The sequence below is a fragment of the Ursus americanus genome, chromosome 21, assembly GCF_024610735.1.
Source record: "Ursus americanus isolate L20-20 chromosome 21, mUrsAme1.1.p, whole genome shotgun sequence".
Classification (NCBI taxonomy): Eukaryota; Metazoa; Chordata; class Mammalia; order Carnivora; family Ursidae; genus Ursus; species Ursus americanus.
Genome location: NC_142147.1, coordinates 4,201,126 through 4,221,491, shown reverse-complemented (window position 1 = coordinate 4,221,491; position 20,366 = coordinate 4,201,126). Strand labels below are relative to the sequence as shown.

At 54.3% G+C, this 20,366-nt stretch overlaps 1 protein-coding gene across 2 annotated transcripts; it reads left to right on the top strand.

Moving 5' to 3' along the window:
* Positions 1–1,566: 1,566 nt before the first annotated feature.
* Positions 1,567–19,296, top strand: KLHL36 (kelch like family member 36). Of its 2 annotated transcripts, none has more exons than XM_045772745.2 (5): positions 1,567–1,725; positions 4,483–4,561; positions 9,111–10,184; positions 11,719–11,876; positions 14,007–19,296. In XM_045772745.2, exons 2-5 carry the CDS (start codon positions 4,502–4,504, stop codon positions 14,560–14,562), a joined length of 1,848 nt encoding a protein of 615 aa, XP_045628701.2. In that variant the 5' UTR covers positions 1,567–1,725; positions 4,483–4,501; the 3' UTR covers positions 14,563–19,296. The 2 variants fall into 2 exon arrangements, with proteins under 2 accessions (XP_045628701.2, XP_045628702.2); XM_045772746.2 differs by lacking the exon at positions 1,567–1,725 and adding an exon at positions 1,756–1,872.
* The last annotated feature ends 1,070 nt before the right edge of the window (positions 19,297–20,366 follow it).

Sequence of the window (20,366 nt, the reverse complement as noted above, 5' to 3'; positions counted from 1 at the left end):
CAGACATGAGACCTGCAGTTGAGCTCTCACGGCTGCACCCTTACTTTGCACCAGAGATGACTGACTGAGAGCCACCCACCCCCCTACCCCCACACCCAGGGGCTGGCAGCCTCTGGGGAGATGTACATGGTGAGGGTGGGACAGAGCCCGGACCCAGGCTGCTCAGGGGCCACATGGCTCCTCGCTGGAAATTATCTGATGGGAGGGCCTGAGCTGACTGTCGTGTCTAGCACAGCAAGAACAAAGACAAGCCTTGAGTGTTTGCCTGGCCATGCTGACTCCCCATCCCTATCTTTCTTTTCTGTCCCGGCCTACCTTCAGTGGCTGCGTCTAGCCATGCTTTCTGCAGCCCTGAATGGTGCTCCGAATCCTTTCCAGAGAAGGCAGGGAGTAGAAAAACAAGGAGAGAGAGGGTTTTGTTTGTTTGATTTTGTTTTTGTAACAGCTTTATTGAGATATAATTCACATACCATAAGTTTGCCCTTTTAAATTGTACAATTCAATGGGTTTTGGTATATTCAAGTTGTGCAACCATCAATGTCATCTAATTTCAGAACACTTGTATCATCCAAGAAATACTTATACTTTAACAGTCACCCCCATATCCTGCAATTGCCCAGACCTAGGCAGACACCAGCCTACTTTGTCTCCGTGGACTTGTCTGTTCTGGACACTTCATATAACTAAAATCATACACTCTGTGTCCTCTTTGTGTCTGACTGCTTTCAGTGAGCCTAATGCTTTCCAGTTTCACCCATGCTGCAGCATGAGAGAAGTTTCACAATTCATAGATTGGTAGGTGATGCTTAAATTCATTCGTTCCACAAATATGTACTGATTACTGAGCACCTACTGTGTGCCAGTCCTGGGGGCCCGGCCAGGAATAAAACCTACAGTGAACTCTTTCCTGGAGGGTTTGTAGTAGGGAAGAGAGACAGTAAGACAAATGAGTAAGAAAATGATTTGTAATATTCGACGGTGCTAAGAGCTACGTGAAGCGCAAAGCGGGCAGTGGCCAGAGCAGGAGTGGGGGGGTTCTTACCTAGAGGGGCCAGGGGAGGCCTCACCTTAGGGTGAGCGCAGCGTACTGATGAGCTAAGACTGGGAGGAAGTGAGGGAGCCAGGAGGCTGTCGGATGACCCCTCGCAGCACTCAGGTCGGTACCTAAGGGCTGAGCCAGGGACCGTGGCGGACCCCAACGGGCGCTTCCAGGTGCGAGGCTGGGGCCCCCCCGCGCACGCCGCAGCAAGTCGGGTGACGCGGGCCTGGGCCGAAAGTGGGCGCCCCCACCACTCCGACCCCGCGCGCTGACCCCCTCCCCCCAGCCCCCACACACCGCCCTTTACTACCCCCGGCCCCGCGCGCCACCCCCCGTTCTGCCCGGCTCACTCTCCCTTCTCCGCGTGCCGCCCCCGCGGCCGGGCCCCGCGCACTGCCCCGGCCCCGCGCACTGCCCCCTCCCATCCGCGCTCGCCCCCCTCCCCCCGCGCGCCTCCCCCCCTCCCGTGCGCAGGCCCCGCCTCGGCGCCGCCTGAACCCACCCCCTCGCGGCCGCCGCCATTGGCCGCGCGCGCCGCCTCCGCCCTCGGCCTCGCACTTCCTGGCGGAGCCATGGCTGCGCAGCCTGCCGGCCCCAGGGCTCCGGCGACACGGCCCCCCTGCCGCGCCCGCCCGGTCCCGCCGTCGCCGGGGGTCCCCGCGCCGCTTCCGTAGCGCGCCCTCCAGGTGGGCCTCCGCGCGCGCCGTCGGGGGGTCGGGGGACCGGGCGGGGGGGGCGCCCACCCTCGCGAGCGGTGACCCCCGGCCGCGCCGCCCCCTTTCCCTCCCCGCGTCCCCGGGTGCTGGGGGGCGCGGCGGCAGGGGGAACCGCAGGTAAGACAGGTGCGGCCTGTGCGGCCCGGCCCGCGCGGCCCAGGTGAGTGTGCCCGCGTCCCGCCGCGGGCGCCGGCCCGGCCGCGATCCGACTCCGCCTCCCTCCGCCTCCTCGCTGCCGGCTCGAGCCTGCCCGGCGGCCGTTGTGCCGGCAGTTCGGCCGGGGAGGGGGCGTGCGGGTGCGGGCGAGCGACCCCGGCGGCCGCGAGACCCAGGGCTGGTGAGTTGCGGCGGGCGTCCGAGTCCATTTCCCGATCGCTGAGGTCGGCCAGGTCCAGGGTAGAAACCGGGAAGCAGCTCGGAGAGCAGGCTCCCTGGGGATCCTCCGTCCGGACGTCGCCTCTGTTCCCATGTTTACTGAAAGACCTTTTAACGCGTAACTGGGGATCGCCGCTGCCCCTGTGGGTGGTCTTGACCCCTTCATCTGCCTCCAGGAAGCAGGGGAGGCGGCTGACACCCAACACTCCTGCACACATTGGCCCCAAACCACTTGCCCCGAGACAAAGGGGAGCCTCCACCAGGGGAAACTCTCTCAAGAAATCTTGGCCTAGAAACGAAAGCTTTCTGCGCTGAGAGCAAACCTGAACCCTCGCTGGCTGCAGGGGTGGTGGAGAGAGAGGGAGCTGCTGCTTTCTGGGGTGTGACCTTGGGCGGGCCTCTCTACCAGCTGAGCCTGGGCGGCAGCGATGATGGGGCACCTGTCTTAGAGGGTGAAGGTACAACACCCAGCAGGCACTACATGAATGTTGGTTTCCTATCCCTCCCTCTTGAACCCCCTAGCAGCCCCCAGGCAGTCAGAAGGGACAGGGGTGGGTACAGCTGGTCTTTGTCACAAAGTTGCTAGTTTGTAAAAGAAAAATCTAGTTGTCCTTTCCTTTCCCCAGGGAGCTGGACGGGATGCATTGTACCCAAAGTTACTCCCGCGGGAACGCTGGAGCCCCCTCGGTGTGACTCGCGTTGTCTGGACACAGTGCTCACTCCTTGTGACACTGTTCTTTATCAGCCTGGGCTGTTTGTTCAGTAGGCAACAAATTGACTCTTCTCAACTCAGATGGCAAGGGGAAAATTCCTCCTTAAACCCAGTATGTGACTTGTGCCTCTGTAGCAGGGGTAGTCCTTCCTCTGTGTTCCCATCCCCCCAGGTCCCCCAAAGCCTGGCTCTGTGCTATTATTAGTGAGTTAGTTGGCATTTCAAAGCTGGAGGAAACTTTCACATTGCCTGATACACCAGCCCATCCCATAAAGGAGGTTATGAGGTCTAGAGAGGTGGACATGCTGGGTGTTCCAGGCAGGACATACTGCCTGTAGGCACTTTTTAAAAAGATTTTATTTATTTATTTGACAGAGACAGCGAGAGAGGGAACACAAGCGGGGTGGGGGGAGCTAGAGAGGGAGAAGCAGGCTCCCCACTGAGCAGGGAGCCCAACGCAGGGCTCGATCCCAGGACACTGGGATCATGACCTGAGCTGAAGGCAGATGTTTAACCCAGGCGCCCCTGTAGGCATTTTTTTTTTAAAGATTTTATTTAATCACTAGAGAGAAAGGCAAAGCACAAGGAGAGGGAGAGGCAGACTCCGCGCTGAGCTGGGGCGCCCCCCCCCCCCCCGCCACATGGAGCTCGATTCCAGGACCTGGAGATTATGACCTGAGCCAAAGGCAGACACCTGACCATCTGAGCCACCTGCCCCCCCCCCCCCCCCCCCGCTTTAAATGGCCAGGCAGGGTAGCTTAGGGGTTGAGAGCACAGAAGCCTCCCTGGGTTGCAATCCCAGCTCTGCCGCCCCTTCCTGACTGTGTGTGGCTGGGCCAGTGACAATATCACCGTCAGCTTTCTCCTCCATAAACTGAAGAGAATAATAGTGCTGGCCTCCTGGGGGTTTTGTGCAGATTAAATGAGTGAAGACCTAGAAACGCTCTTGAAGGAAAGCGCCTGTGTCTAGAATGTGACTGTATTTCATATGTGGCTGTCATCACTGCATCACAGCCTGGCCTTCATCATGATATTTTGATAGTAAGATGCTCTCAGACACGGGGCCACGTTCAGCAGAGCTTCCTGGTGAAGAGCCCACGCTGCCCACTTTGAAGCGGGATGGGCTCAGCTTTGATTCCCAGCCATTTACTAGCTTTGTGACCTGGAGCCCGGTGTCCTCATCTATAAAATGGGATGTGACCTTAGCCCGGCTGCGTAGATGTGGGGCTAAATGAGACCGCACACGTACACCCCTTAGCCTAGTTCCTGGGTCACAGTCCGGGCTTCGAAATGGTGACTGTTGTCATTATAATTTTGATCTAGCTGAGGGCTTCCAAGAAGAAGAAGGCCTCCTTGGGATCAAGCAGCAAAAGGCGGATATTTGTAGGAGGTGGCCTAAAAGCCATGATGTCAGGTTTTACTTAATAAATGAGCAACGTTAGATGTTCCGTCCGATTCTGATTCTAACCTGATTGTTTTCAACTCCGCGTACGAGAGTTCTTGGTAGTGTACTGTCTTCTCTCCCTCTTCCCTCCTCGTGACTGCACGCTGGTTGTCACTGATGTCTGCCAGCAGAGCTGCGATGAATGAGTGGCCTAGGGTTTATTATCGCACACTCAGAGATCCTGTTCTCGTTCCAGGGCTGCGGTCTCTTTCACGATGGAGGGAAGCCGGCAGACGCGAGTGTCTCGGCCGTACAAGATCAGTGAATCCTCAAAGGTCTGTGAGTGGTCACTTGCCACCTGTGCAGGTTGCCTCAGAAGTGCGGTGTCTTTCTGATGAGTTCATTCCTATCGCGCAGACTGACTTTCTGTTCTTGGTGGAGGTGGTAATCTCCTTAATGATGAGTAGAGAGGTAGCAGGGGCACGGAATGGAAAACGTCCTAAACTTAGAGGGGTGGCGGGCGGAGGAGGGGCCATTAGAGATACACCTTGACTCACTTGTTGTTCGCCTCAACCTGAAGAGGTGGATGGCACAGAAGAAAAGCCATGGGATGTTTGTCCTCGCGGGGGGGCTCAAAAAATCCCAAGGACACGTCTGTTGACAAGCCAGCGGCCAACCTCATGGTGGGGAAATATGTTGCAAACCTGGCTGTTAAGGACCAAGAGTCTTCCCCCAGTCATGACTTCTGGGACCCTAGGAGCAAGTGAGGGTGGGTTCCCCAGGGCCAGGCTACCAAACTGTGTCACATCACGATCACCCCAGGAGAAGGTGAGGGGGAAGGTATCTAATTAGAAATGCATATGCGCCGTCCCACCCCAGACCTGCTAAAGTAAAATCTGAGAGCAGGACCCGCCCATCTCTACCTTCAGCAGACCTTCAGAGGACTTGGAGCAGCCCCTGTCCCCAGGCTACTAGAAGGAAGGATCGGGGGACCAATTTGCAGGGCAGTCTCTATATATACCTGTCCCTCTACAAATATTAATAACACCCTCTTTTCTTTAAAAGTGTTTCTTTTGGAGATTAATAAATTTTACGGTTACCTTAGATCATGCATTTTCAGTGGAGCTAGTATTGCTCCCAAGGGGGCAAAATTGATTCTTGGGGGTGCAGAGAGAATTCTACTCTTTTGTGGTTAGAGCACAGTCGTACATACGGTTCATGCACAGATACGCAGAATATATGGGGTGTTAAAATTTCACGGGAACCGTTATGAAAAAATATCTTAAAAGAAGATTGAGGAAAAGATGAACAAATACCACTTTAGGTAAAGGAGTTGTGAGCAGCCTATAGATTTGAGGGGAAAAAGAGGGACAGAGGTTCTGCAGATGTGCATGGTAGGAAAACGGGGTGTCATTTTCAGGAGAGGTTGGTCCTCCTCTTTCCATCTGAGTTACCGAGGAGGCGCTTGCCAAGCCCGGCTTTATCTGCTGTGAAAACCCAGAGAGGTCTCGCGGCTGTCTCAAAGAGGCTTTGTTTGGGACCCTGGCTACGGAGACAGTGTAGCTTTCTCAGTGTGATAGAGCTAGAAATCTGTGTCCCTTAAAGCCACATCCAGTGTCTGTTTCTGTCTGAACCTATCCCTCGGCTAGATTGTATTTCTGTTTCTAACGTTGTGTATTAAAGAAAGAGCCCAAATGGTAAGTGTAACTTCGGTTTTCTAGACGTTAAGCACATCTGTGTCGCCAGCACCCGAATTACAAAAGACCGTTGCCAGACACACACACACACACACACACACACACACACCCCATCCCCGGCTTCGAGGACTGGAGTTTTGTCTGCCCTTGAACTCAATGTAAATGGGACCGGGGGTAGGTACGCCCGTGTGCCTGGCTTCTTTCATGGGTTAGTACACTTCCGAGGTTCATCCCGGTTTTTGTGTGTAGTGGGAGGTGGTTCCTTCCCAGTGTGCCCACGTCTTCCCTTGCGTGAAGGCCACCGTTCATTTATCTGCTCTGAAATGTCTTCATCCGTTTTGATGGTGATCATTTTTTTTGTATGAAATACCCCATACCTGCTGCATTCTGGCGAGGTTAGCTGCTGAGAGGCTGTGTTCCTTCACCCGCCTTGCCTTGCCTTGCCTTGCCTTGCCTCTGATGAAAGCACTAAAATAGGAAATCAGTGAGTAGGGTTAATACTGTCGAAGAATGTTGGGGTCGGGCCTTCCAAATTTTAGGCAACGCTGCGAGACTCCCACTGATGTCCCTTTAAAATTGGGCAGTCACGTTTGACTGGTTTTTTGGAAGTTTTCATCTTTGCAGCTACACAAAAATAACCAGAAACGGGTTGTAGTTGAGACCTAGGTGAAGACTGAAATGTGCCTACTTAGCACGGAGACCCAGTTTTAGAAAGAGTGGCTGCCCTGCTCCCTGCCCCAGCTCCCTGGAGCAGATGGCCCCCTCAGCAGCTGTCATCTGGGGCTGTCCCTGCTCCCCGGGGGGCTGTTTCTCTTTTTACACTGCAGATGGGGGTCCTTGGTGCACCCATTTAAGTGTGCTGGTTCCACATCCCCACCAGCCTAGAGACAAGCGGGGGCCCAGGATGGGCAGCCTGCCCACTCGATGCCCCTCACTTCTCGGGCCTTTGAGCCTTTGCTGTTACGAGATAGCCTGCACGGCCATAGGGCTTTTATACTTCCTTCCTTCAGTCCACGCCCGAGAGGGGCCCCACGCCAGGGTGCGATGGAGCCCAGGCCATTTCTGCTTCAACAGAAGCCCAGACCAGGCCAGCCTGGCTCTCTGTGCCAGTAACCAGAATAGACCGGGAGACCGTGTACGGGACCTCCGAGAAACCGTCCTGTAATGCAACAGCGGTAGAGCCTGGCTCTTGGCACTTGGAAGGGAAGGCAGCTCGAGGCAGTATCTGTCTGTGTCCTCAGCAGAGCGTGAGAACGTTGGCTGCACCTGTGATCTAGATGGGGTGATTGGCGTGGGAAGTGGCAGGACCCAGAGGGACTGGAGGGGGATAAAGTAGCGTGATTACACCTGCGTTGGAGGCAGGAAGCAGAGAAGATGAGCTCCATGCAGTAGGGCACGGCTTGAGAGGAGACCTGCAGGAACCCAGGGAGCCCTCACCTTGGCTCCCCGCTCCCATACCACTTCCCCTTGCAGGCTTACAGCCCAGCCAGCCCTTTCCTCAAACACCCTCAAATAGGCCAGTGACCTCGCGGATGTGTTTGGACAGCCTCTATCTCCCTGTGCTGAATTTCGTGGTGTTTCCAAGGTAAAAAAGTCAAGCAGCGTGCAGAGCCTGAACGCCTGGAGCCTAATTGGTCTTCCAAAGATGGAGGAGCTGCTGTCTCGGTCTGACGGATCTTTGCATCCTCCAAAGCACATGGCAGGCCTACAGCACTCAGTCAATGTCTCCCAACCTGAATGGCTTGAATTAATCCATTTTAATTGTTCAAACTAATTCTTTTATTAATTTCGGTGCTGTATGGTGATGAAAAGTGTGGGCTCTGGAATCAGAGCTAGCCTCAAATCCCAGTCACTGTGGGACTTTGGGCAAGTTTCCTAGTCTCTCTGAGCCTCAGTTTTCTTCATCTGGGAAATGGGCATGATAACAGACCTTGAAGGGTCAATGTGACCCTTGAATGAGAGAGCATATATCCAGGGCACAGTGCAGGACACATAAAAGCCCTGCTCTGGGAAAAGACCACGTTCCTGCATGTTTCGTGATTTCTCTCTTTTAATCTCAGCAGCAACTGGTGGGGTCATGTTTCTGAAAGTAGGGGCCCCAGAGCACCTTAGTCTGGATGCATTAAACAGTCTCTAGGACCGGCCACATCCCTGGACCCCATCAGTAGAGACAGGGGTCTCTGTAGCACAGCTGGGTGCTGAGCTCTTTCTAAGAGAGAGAGCAGTCTTCCTCAGCGCGAGGCCTTGGTGGGAACTCCAACTCTCCTGGCAGCAGCTCTGTGCCATGTTCTGTCTCCGGAGCTCCCCGTGCCGGAGTGCTAATGCCCTCAGCCTCACTCACTTATCGCGGCTTTCCCACGATCACACAGCTAGTGAGTAGCAGAGCTGGAATTCAAACTCGGATTCTGTCCGAGTTTAGACTAGACTGCACTTGAGCAACTTCGCCTGATAGGACAGCAGGTTGGGTTTTTTTGTCCTTTTTTTAATTAACATGTATTATTGGTTTCAGAGATACAGGTCTGTGATTCATCAGTCTTATACAATTCCCAGTGCTCATTACATTACATGCCCTCTTTAAAGGACAGCAGATTTTAGACCTATTTGCTTATGACCCACAGTAAGAAAGGATGGGGGCAGGGAGAGAAGAAAAAAAAGTTATAGGAATTTGATTTAGAAAGAAGAAAAGAAGGACAAGAGAGAGAAAGAGAAAGTAAGTGTTTAAGAATTGTATATATAAAGAAAGAAAGTAGGAAGGAAGGGAGAATGGGAAGTTAGTTTCTAGAAACCGCATTTGATGCACCACATTTTTTTTTAAAGATTTTGTTTTTAAGTAATCTCTACACACAACGTGGGGCTCAGACCCACAACCCCGAGACCAAGACCGAGTCTCCTGCTCCTCCAGCTAAGCCAGCCAGGCGCCCCTTTAGGACTAGCGTTTGAAAAGAAAGGAAAGCGACAGGACACACACGCACACACACGCAGAAACACCCTTATTTCCCGCACGCTCTCTGATCCGCCGTTCGCCGTTCTCTTTCATTGTACTGTGTGCAGGTGCTGGTCGTGGGGTGTGAGATGGACCCCAGTACCTGGAGCAGGAGAGGGGAGCCGGGGTGGGGGAAGGGGGCGGCCACGCTTCGGCCTCCTGAGCCCCGGTGAGCCGACCCCTGAGCCGCGCTCTCTGCCGCAGGTGTACCACTGGGCCGACCACTCGACCACGGTGCTGCAGCGGCTGAACGAGCAGCGTCTCCGCGGGCTCTTCTGCGACATCGTCCTCGTGGCCGACGAGCAGCGCGTGCCGGCCCACCGCAACCTGCTGGCCGTGTGCAGCGACTACTTCAACTCCATGTTCACCATCGGCATGCGCGAGGCCTTCCAGAAGGAGGTGGAGCTGATCGGCGCCTCCTACATCGGGCTCAAGGCCGTGGTGGACTTCCTGTACAGCGGGGAGCTGGCGCTGGACGGCGGCAACATCGACTACATCCTGGAGACGGCCCACCTGCTGCAGATCTGGACGGCGGTGGACTTCTGCTGTGAGTACCTGGAGCAGGAGGTGAGCGAGGACAACTACCTGTACCTGCAGGAGCTGGCCTCCATCTACAGCCTCAAGCGGCTCGACGCCTTCGTCGACGGCTTCATCCTGAGCCGCTTCGGCACGCTGTCCTTCACGCCCGACTTCCTGCAGAACGTGTCCATGCAGAAGCTGTGCGTCTACCTGAGCAGCAGCGCCGTGCAGCGCGAGTGCGAGCACGACCTGCTGCAGGCCGCCCTGCAGTGGCTCACGCAGCAGCCCGAGCGCGAGGCCCACGCCTACCAGGTGCTGGAGAACATCCACTTCCCGCTCATCCCCAAGAACGACCTGCTGCACCGCGTCAAGCCGGCCGTGTGCTCGCTGCTGCCGCGGGAGGCCAACTGCGAGGGCTTCATCGAGGAGGCGGTGCGCTACCACAACAGCCTGGCCGCGCAGCCCGTCATGCAGACCAAGCGCACGGCGCTGCGCACCAACGAGGAGCGCCTGCTGTTCGTGGGCGGCGAGGTCTCCGAGCGGTGTCTGGAGCTCAGTGACGACACCTGCTACCTGGACGCCCAGAGCGAGCAGTGGGTCAAGGAGACGCCCCTGCCGGCCCGGCGGAGCCACCACTGCGTCGCTGTGCTGGGCGGCTTCATCTTCATCGCCGGTGGCAGCTTCTCCCGGGACAATGGAGGGGATGCGGCGTCCAATCTTCTTTATAGGTATGACCCCCGCTGTAAACAGTGGATCAAGGTGAGATTAAAGCCGGATTATTTCTTTACTTTTGACGACTTTTGGTCGCTTAACCTAGCCTTGACTGCCCTCCTCCTCTCAGGCCTTGCCCGGCGTCCTGCTTCTGAATGAGGGGTGACGCCGAAGTGACGTGCCCCGCGATTCCCACGCTCCTGGCACGGGGCGCGCGAGGGCTGACCGGCCTCTGTCTGCAGGCCCGGTCTTCGTCCGGAGTGGTGCTTGCTCTCCGGTAGAATGTTCTATGGCAGTAGAAACGTTCCACACCCGTGCTGGCCGATATCCTAGCCACGGGCCACATGTGGCGATTGAGCATTCAGAATGTGGCCATTGGGACTGAAACACAGAATTCTCTATTTTACTTCATTTTAACTAATTTATATCCAAGTGGAAATGGCCACACGAGGCTAGTGGCTGCTGTGCTGGATAGTGCCAGTCAAGAGATTTGACCCGGAGTTCAAACACTGTTCCCCTGTCTCAGAGTCTCCCTGGAGCTCCCTTTTTGGGAAAGTTTGGGGCTGGTTGAGGGAGGCCACAGAGGCCCACGCCTGTTGGTAGCTGTGGTGCCTTGGCAGGTGTGGCGAATTCTGGGAAGTATGTGTCTCGGCGTCAGACTCGAGTTCACACCCCAACTTGGCTAAGTCGTAGCTCCAGATTTCACGCTGGTCCTTGGCCTCCGAATTTCAGCTTCTGCCTCTGGAAACGGGGTGGGAGGGCACTGACCTTCTAAGGTCAGAAGCTATATGTTGCTCAGAGTGGTTGGCAAACACCTGGCACAGGGCAGGTGGCCCTTTCTCTCACGAACACCTCTCCAGGCCACCGCCCTAGAAAATCAGTCTGTGTTTATGCTCACACCTCCGTGTTTTTACTTTACTTGATGGGGTTTTTTTCTGGGCACAAAACTCAGAATGGACTCCGATGACTCCCCGGGTGTCTACCCCCACCCCCCAAAGTGTAAGTCCTGCCACTAGAAAGAGGCTCCCAGCTTTGGAGCCCGTCCTCAAAAGCTTTGTAGCAGTGACAGCCTGAAGGCATGGTCGCCTCCAGGACTGTGTTCATTTCTGTGTTCTGCCTGAATTATTAAAAAAAAAAAAAGATTGGGTCTTCTGCTTTTTAGTTTCCTTTTGATTGCTGTTAACATGACAGCAATCAGCATTAATTTTAAAAGTATCTGATATGGGGGGAGCAAAAGGAAAGATGAATTTTTATTCCAGGAAACCACGAAACCAATGTTTCTGAACTGTACGTTCTGTGAAACTCAAGTCCATGAGGTCAGCCACATGGCCAGACAAGTTAGGGGAACTGTGTTCTCGATCCCCTTCTTGGGGACTTGCAGTGCCCCAGGGTCCTGGGAGCTCTGAGAAGTCCCATCTCAAGAGCTCCTTTCTTCAAGTTTGACTTCCTTCTCCCAAACGCACTTGGCCACCACTTGACCTTCCTGGGCTGTGTGTTCCATAGAACACATTTGGGAACTCTGCTCGTTGTTGACATTGTCCGGGGATGGGCAAGGGGAGGTACAGGTGTCCTGCCTCCGCAGGTGGCCTCCATGAACCAGCGCCGCGTGGATTTCTACCTGGCCTCCATTGAAGACATGCTGGTGGCCGTCGGTGGCCGGAACGAGAATGGAGCTCTTTCTTCGGTGGAGACTTACAGCCCCAAGACCGACTCCTGGTCCTACGTGGCCGGCTTGCCAAGGTGATGGGGGGCTCTGTGGCACTCAAACGTGATGACTTTGTCCCCCTCGTTTTCTAGATATTTTGATCTCCAATTCCAGGAAAAAACATCTCCTGGCTTGTAAATAACCGTGGGCAGACCGTGGGGGCAGAGGGCATGGTGGTGACCAGTCAGGGGTCTGGTTTCAGACCATCTGGGTACAAGTGTCCGCTCTGCCGATCAGGCAGCTCTCCCTCAGTGTCCGAGTCTGTTCACTTCTGGAGTTTCATGGAGAGAGTATTGAGTTCACATGGCGAGGCCTTCCCTAGGAGTGTCCCCGAGTGTGGGCTTGTGTTGTTCCGAGAGGTGACAGATGTGTGACATGAGCCAGTGTCTTCACCCTGCTCTCTTACTTCATCTGTACAGTAGGTGTGATAACGCCTACCCCGTAGGGCTGTCATGGCGAGATGTTCCTTAGGAGTCGTGTCCGTCCCCCCCCCCCCCCCCCCCCCCCCCGCACATGGCATCCAGCACCCGGGGAGTGCCCTGGGGCTCTCGCTCCTCAGTTGCCCTGCGTCGAGGTCTGCACTCGGGCTCTGGTCGTCCTCACAGATCCAGCAGAAGGTGCTTGCCACTGATTTTACCAGCTCCTTGTAGTTGAACCCGCAGGCACGCTTTGTGACCAGTCTTGCTGTGGGCCACAGGCAGCTGTCTCACACACATCCCCAGGAGCTGGAAGGCGTGTGACGTAAGCCTCAGGTTGTGAGTTCCAGTCCTGCAGCCCCTCGCTGCTACCACCTTTGCGTCGAGGTTCCAAGAAGCCGATGAAGTAACACCCTTGACGATCGGGATAGTGGCTTCTGATTAGTGTGTGCAGTCTCTTGCGCCAGATGTTTTAAGTGACGAGTCCCTCGAGACCCACCGTGACCTGGTAGGGTGGAGGTAGGCGCCCACATGATTTGTCATCCAAACCAGGATGGCAGGGAGCGGGGAAGGGTATCAGTGTAAATACTGACCGTGTTGTAGGCAAACCGAGACCTCTGGTCTCCCTGGCTTTAGGTACTGTTTTGTGTATCATCCCATTTCACAGACGGAGAAGTGAGGCTTCACGGTGGTGGTGAGAGCATCTGCTGCCGTCACTTTCTCTGGGCCAGCTGCTGTGACTTACGTACCTACACGCTACACCAACCCTGGTTTTTTCCTTTCTAAATGGGCCCGAGCTGTACGAGCCTGGTGTAAACATGGCCCATGACGCGGTGATCGTTGGTGTGTGCGCGTAACGGGGCCTCCAGGAACCCGCAGCCCAACCCCGGAGCTGCCCCCTGCCTCCCCTCACAGCCACTCCTGAGTCTCCTCCCCTCTGTCACCTGTGTTTGCTCCTGGGTTTTGTTCTCTTCTTTTTTGTTTTTATGTAAACTGCGCTTTTCAGAGAAAATTGAAAACGGAGCAGAAGGTGCAGACTGTTCTCATAGACCTTCTCAGCGCGTTTCCCCGTTGGTGACATCTTGAAGCGGGCGCTACATCTGTTACAGCCCGAGCGGCTCCCTTCCCCTGAGGGAGGTGCCCCGAGTGAGGGCTCACCGTCTGCGTTGCACCTGCTGTGGCTTGGGACAAAAGTGCGGGGACGCGCACACACTGTCACACGGAGTAGGTTCAGGGCCCCGAGAATCTCTTGGGCTCCGCCCAGTCATCCCACCCTCACCGCGAGCCCCTCGGATATTTCAGCGCCCTTACGGTCTTCTCCAGAATGTCGCAGGGTTGAGTAGTACTTTGGTTGGTTTCCGTCGGCTGTGTAATTTGATCAGGTGCCTCGGTGTGCCTCAGTCGCATAGCCTCATTGTTCCCAGCTCCTCCAGGAAGGATCAGCCTCATCATTCTCCCCACTGCTGACCTGGGGAAACGGGAGCGCGGGCCACAGGGCCCAGGCGGTGCGACTGTTGAGCTGCACGTACATTTCCGTGCCAGGCTCGGCCACTTCTTGTCCAGCGACAGCTGCCATCTACAAAGCGTGCATGGGATGCCTGCTCCCTGCATGGTCCCCTCAGGTCCCCCCAGCCCCCCTCTCTTCCCAGAGAGCAGAGGGAAAGAGCCAAGGCCCGGTGCCCAGAAGCCCAGCCCGACGCGGCACTGAGCTCCCTCTCTGTGTCTGCCCGTCCCTCCGTCTCTCCGCAGGTTCACCTACGGCCACGCGGGCACCATCTACAAAGACTTCGTGTACATCTCGGGGGGCCACGACTACCAGATCGGCCCCTACCGCAAGAACCTGCTGTGCTACGACCACCGGACGGACGTGTGGGAGGAGCGGCGGCCCATGACCACGGCGCGCGGCTGGCACAGCATGTGCAGCCTGGACGACAGCATCTACTCCATCGGCGGCAGCGACGACAGCATCGAGTCCATGGAGCGCTTCGACGTGCTGGGCGTCGAGGCCTACAGCCCGCAGTGCAACCAGTGGACCCGCGTGGCGCCGCTGCTGCACGCCAACAGCGAGTCGGGGGTGGCCGTGTGGGAGGGCCGCATCTACATCCTGGGCGGCTACAGCTGGGAGAACACGGCCTTCTCCAAGACCGTGCAGGTGTACGACCGCGAGAAGGACAAGTGGAGCAAGGGCACCGACCTGCCCAAGGCCATCGCCGGCGTGTCCGCCTGCGTGTGCGCCCTGAAGCCGCGGCTGGAGGACAAGAAGAAGAAGGGCAAGGGCAAGAGACACCAGGACCGGGGCCAGTAACCCCCCTTCCCCCACTCCCCCCCCCAGCCTGCCCCTGGCTGGGACCTGCTCCCCGCCCCACCTGCCAGAGCGTCTAGACCAGCGAGGACTTCGTAGCGTCCTGGAACCATGACGTACTTCCTAGCGGCTTTTTTACTTTTATGATTCTTGGTATTTCTATGATATCGCAGTAACCGATTAAATATTCTCCATAATTTTACATATTATCTTGCTTGAATAATTGAACCAGGCAGGAAATATCCCTTCATCTCTGTGCAGGGCTTCTTCCCTTATTTTGAGTCTCCCCGAGGATGCCCCATCCCCGTCCCCCTGAGAGTACCTAGGGCAGGGGTTATGCAGAAATTTTTGTAAGTGAAACTAGGGGCCATGGTGGGGAGATTGCAGATCCTCCAGTCCACACCTCCCTCAGCTTGGCTGAGCTTTTAAACAGATTCCTGGGCCCCACCTCAGAATTATCCGTTCTGAAACTCCAGGAGTAGGGGCAGAGGGGGGTGCCAGAAATTATAACCGATTCCTGGAATGACTGAGCACCGGCCACATTTGGCAATCACGGGCAACGTAAGGTGCGTTCATGTTTATGAGTGGGGACTCAGAGACCCCGACAAGGTGAGTGGGCTGCCCACTCACTGGACAGTCAGGCAAGACCTGGGACTTCTCACCAGGGAGATGTTCCCACCAGGATTTCCTGATCCGGTGACATTGTTTCCGAGTAGTCCCGTTTTCTTGATTAGTAATCTTCATGAATTCTAAAAGGGTCTAGGTAATCAAGGAACTTAAAAAAAGGCATGAAACTCTTAGAAACATTTATCTGTAATTCGTGGGGTTTTTTTTTCTTTTTTCCTGAACCCATTGTTTTCTTATGTTACTGACATACTGAGCCCCCAAAATCTATGTTCTTTTCTCAGGAAGGAAAAAATGGGCACCCTAGAATTTGCCATTGTTTTCTCTGGCTTGGCTCCAAGAAGCCCTCGAGAGCCCCTCCATGAGCGAGCCTTACTCCCTAAGGAGGATGTCAGGTACCCCCCCCCCCAACCCAAACTCAGCGGTCTACTGCTCAGTTGTTTTGTGCTGCTGGGCAAATTCTTTAACAAGTCCTAGCTGTTCCCTCATTCATCACACGGTGGGTTCAAATCACCACCTCCCAGGGCTCAGCTCCTTCAGTCCGTGTAAGCTATTGTGTATTCAGCACCTCCTCTCGCGATGTGTGACCGTGCTGCACTGCGTCCCGCACGTGTCACTAACAGGGTGTGCCCTCGGAGGCGAGCTGGGGACTCCTGCCCTGGCTGCTGTGGACACAAGGACGTGGGAAGAGAAGCCTGCTTGTGGAGGTAGGCGTTCACCATCTATGCCTTGACAAAGATCAGATTGCAGAGGTGAGAACACCTCCAGGTTTATTGTTAACCTTGGTTTTAGAATATGAATCTCCGTTAACTTATGTCTTAAAAAAAAAAAAAAAAAAGATCTCTTTACTTCTTTTCCTTTCCCTTAAAGGGTTACTGTAATTTTGAGTGACTTGGGCGTTGAAAGTTTCACTACCTGAATCCACGCCTTCTGTCGTTAGTGGCGTGAGGGGTCTGCTGACTTGGCTAGTTCCGTGCCCGTGGAAGTCCCTAGAGGCTTACACACTGTTGAGAACTTCTGCAAGGCACACAAACAATCAAACCAAAAACTGTGCACTCTTTTTGGAGCTCCACAATACTTCAGTGTATTAAAGGCTCTGAGAAGTCCTGCGTTAACTGTTAACCTTCCATCAATCCAGCATTTCCAAGCTTCAGTGAGCCCGAAACCCTTTTTTGTCTCATACCTTGTCCAGCCCTCCACAAGACATGTTTTACAGAACTTCTGCCAACTTTGGGATAGCTTACCCCCTTCCTATTTCAGGAAAGATGTTATTATTGGAGGACCCTTTAGAAGGCATGGAACCTGTGGTCTGTTCTAAGTCATAAAGAGGTGGTTGTTCAACCAGAGTCCAGGGGCAGGTGGGGAAGAGCACATAGATTGCACGTGTGCTTTGGGGAGTAGGATGGCTTTGACCTTGGGAAGAGGAGAGCCATCAGTTTTTAGCTTAAGCCAGCTGTTTTGTTTTTGACTACCATGACGTGTCCCCGGATCCAGGTGCAGTGCTGGTCGCTATTCAAATTCTCTTGTGCCTTGTGGGTTCCGTACGATGTCCTGCACCTCGTACTTCGTGGTGTCACTCTTGCCACTCTGAAGGCAGTTTGTCATTTACGTCGTTGAGAATCGGATATCATTAGGGTCGGGAATGTTCTTTTAAAGGTACGGTTGATGAGTTTCTTCTCATGGACTGGCTTCGCATGGTTGGTGGTGGTGTCCCTATGCTAAAAAAACTTGTTGAGCGTCACGACCCATGGACAGCAACTGCGTGGACGCCGGGCAGCACGGTGGTGGGACCCATGTCAGGTAGCTGCTGTCCCCGTCGTTAAGGTGCAGTCCCTCTGCTGTGCTGTCCAACTGAGAATGGGAGAAGATGCTGTTGACCCCCGCGGGCGGCAGCTGGGGCATGCGCTCCTGCAGAATCACTGCTGGGATTTCCAAGCCCAGTGACAAGGTTGGGTCCCTGCGGCTGCCATCTTGAGCCACAGCAGCCCCGCCTGCTGCCTCTGAGAACCGGGAGAACACCCGGATCATTTCTTTCTTTCACATAAGCATAGTGGGCTTTCATTCACGTTTTTGGGTTTTTTTCTCACTTTTAAAGAACTAAAGTTTTCACTTCACGTGAGTTGTATGTGTTGAGTTTTGCTCACCCAAGTTGGAACCCTGTTTGCTTAAGACATAAATGTCATACCAGAAGGGAGGAGAAGAGAAGGCTGAAGAGTCCTGGTCCCTCCCAGTGGGCTTCCTGCTGTTTAAATGTACAGAGGTTGTCTTAGCAACATGTGTGCGCGTCCGGCTCAATTGGCGTTTTTAACATTTTAGATGTTAAGTGTTAACGTTTTAGCGTTTTAGAAAGACTGCCAGGTAGGACTTGCAGATCTCGATCTGAGCAGAAAACCTCGTGTGTGTAACTATATTGCGAATGCCCCTCCCCTTGCTCTTTAATGATAAGGTAACCTCACGGTGACTTAGTAGAAACCCCAGAAGCCAACCCTGAGGGGTTTTCAGTTTGGGGTGGAAACCCAAATGCCAAAGGGAGTGGGGTCCCAGTTCCTCCTCTGAGCTCCACGGTCCCACTCTGGGAGCTCAGGTGAGTTAACCTGCGGTTCAGAGTGCCTGGCGCCTCGGCCAGATGACCTGCCAGTGGCTCGCAGCACTGTGGGGAGTGGAAGACCTCCACCCCCGTCCCCGCCCCCTCGTTGAACTATCAGGCTTCATCTACCCTGGGCCTCCATGGCGTGTGGCTTAGCCAGCACCTGCCGAAGGAGTACCTCGCGGGCCTTCCGTCTCTCAGAGCCTTTGGCTAGAATCTCAGAGCACCAGCCCTACCCATCCTTGGCATCTCCGTGGATTCCGAGTGTCTTCAGAGGGCAAGGGAGGGGGCGGTGTCCTGCCCTCCAGCATAAACCTCTGGAGTGTGGGCCAGCGCCACAGGCCCTCGGACACCCTGCCCTGTGCGTCTGCCAAGCTGGGCAGTTTTTAAAGTTTTTTGAAATGTTTTAATACTTTTTGATACCATTTGCTAATAACCGTTTTGTAGGTTGCTGCCAGGGTTTTCCACTTCACGCCCCACCCCTCACCCCACTCCCTTGAGCTTGCACTAGACAGCAGGTGCCCTGGGGTCAGCACCGCCACCTCGCTCGCCTCCAGTGGCTTTGTCTTGGCTCTTGCTCTCGTCTGGGGCTGTGATCTGATACAACTCTTGAAGTTTGTAAGGTCCCGCCCGGCCCCGCCCGGCCCCGCCCGGCCTGCGACGATGACCGCCTTAGGCCCCCAACTGAGCAAGAGGGCACTGACCTGCCAAGAAGACATTCTCATTCCCTTAAGATATTCTGCATTTCTCCCAAAGTGCCTCCCTCAGCGGTGTGCACAGAGGTGAAACCATCCCTGAGGACCGACCCATGTGTCACCTTTCTCATACGGGTCATTGCTCAACCCAGGGCTTGCCCGGGTCCCCGTCCTCTCCCATCCACCCCTCTTAAAGACATTTCAACACAAAGTCTGTAACAGTGAACCACCCTACACTTTACAGAATTACTGCCCTCAGCTGGGGAGTGAATTCTGCTCTGTTTTAACAGGAATAGAATCTAGGGCTTCTGAGGATGTGTTGGGGTCTGAAGAATTTGTCTCTCGGTTGCCTTAAAGAGATAAATGAATGTACGAATGTGGTGGAACGGGGCAGAGGGGATCAACCTTCTGTCCGTTTTCTTTGAGAAAAGGAGCTCCGCTTCTCAGAGTGACTTGATGCCTTTATAGGCTGGCTCGCAGTGGAAGGGAGGAAGACTCAAATCCTTTGGGGTCAACTGAAGTCAGTCATCACCACCAGCCCCCCGCCCCCCTTTCAAAGTTAGTAAGATATTTGACGATTAAGCAGTTCACTGGGTATGTTCTGGCTACTAATGTTACCAAAATCTGTAATTGTGTGTGTGGGTGTGTTTTAATTTGTTGCTTTTGTATTTGTAATTTTATGACACTCGAAGGTTTTCTGTGTCTTACCTCTTTTTAATTAATTTTCTGCACGTTGATTTTTTTCTTTGTTTTTAATTCCATACAGAATATTCAATTCTCAAAACACATTAAAATGACTTGCCTGCTAGGGTATGGTTTATTTTATAATTACGTTCCTAGTCTTGTGTGGTTATTGTAATGATCTTCAGACCTGTTTTCTCTGCCCGAATGAAAAAGAACCCTTCGCGTGTTAAGCCCAAATACAATTTGGAAATTAACCAGACTGCCTTTTAGGGCTGTGGGAGGCTGGGATATTTCGAGGCTGCTTTCATTGTGCTTCTAATTACTATATTTTGCCAGGAATTTCATTCAAATCCTTGATTGCAGGACGAAGTCCTGTGACCTGAAATGAAGCTATTTGCTTAAATTTGTGTCAGTTGGGGTAATTTGATTAGAGAAGAAAAACAGAAACCAGGGGAAACCTAGCTTATGACAAGCAGTTTATTATCTTTATCAGAAAAATAGCATAACATTTCTAAAGAATAGAGTTGGCTCTATGTCCCATGGGGCCCAGGACGAAAGTGTGACCCGACTGCCCCCCAGGGGTTTCACAGCCCATCCCCAGCAGACAAGCCCAGTCACCGTTGGGACGCCTTTTCCCTGTACCTTTAGCAATTCAGCATTGGGAAGACGGTGGGAGGTCCCTGGCGCGCCCATTGCCCCTGGAACCTAGACCAGCATTTGCCTCTGAGCCAATGAGCTGCCCCAAACAGGACCCGGATTACCAGATGCTAAATTCACTGGAATTCTTTCTTTCAACCCCAGGAAAATCTTAGGTTGGAATTGGCACTCTTCCCATTTTCCAGGTGAGGAATCCAAGGCTAGGGTTACGTTATCTTCCCTAAGTTGAATGACCTTACCTACCCAGCTGGTCAGTGCTTGTCTTGCCTTGGTAGCTCTTGAACCCGGAACTTCAGACAAGGCAGATGATTTATATGGGGAGGTGGTCCCCATGAAGCTGGAGTGAGGAAGGACGAAAGGCTGATGGGAAGGAGCTTTCTCTCCAGCTCAGAAAGAAACCTCTCCCAGGCAGCGGCTGTGAATGGTAATGAGCATTTACTTTGCGGACAAATATGAGGGTTGAGCGGGGTCCGCTAGGCAGCTCCGCCCTGGGTCTCACGGACGAGCGGGGTCAGGTCGTGGCTCCCAGAGGCTCACTGCAAGATGGGGCTCCTCCGGCA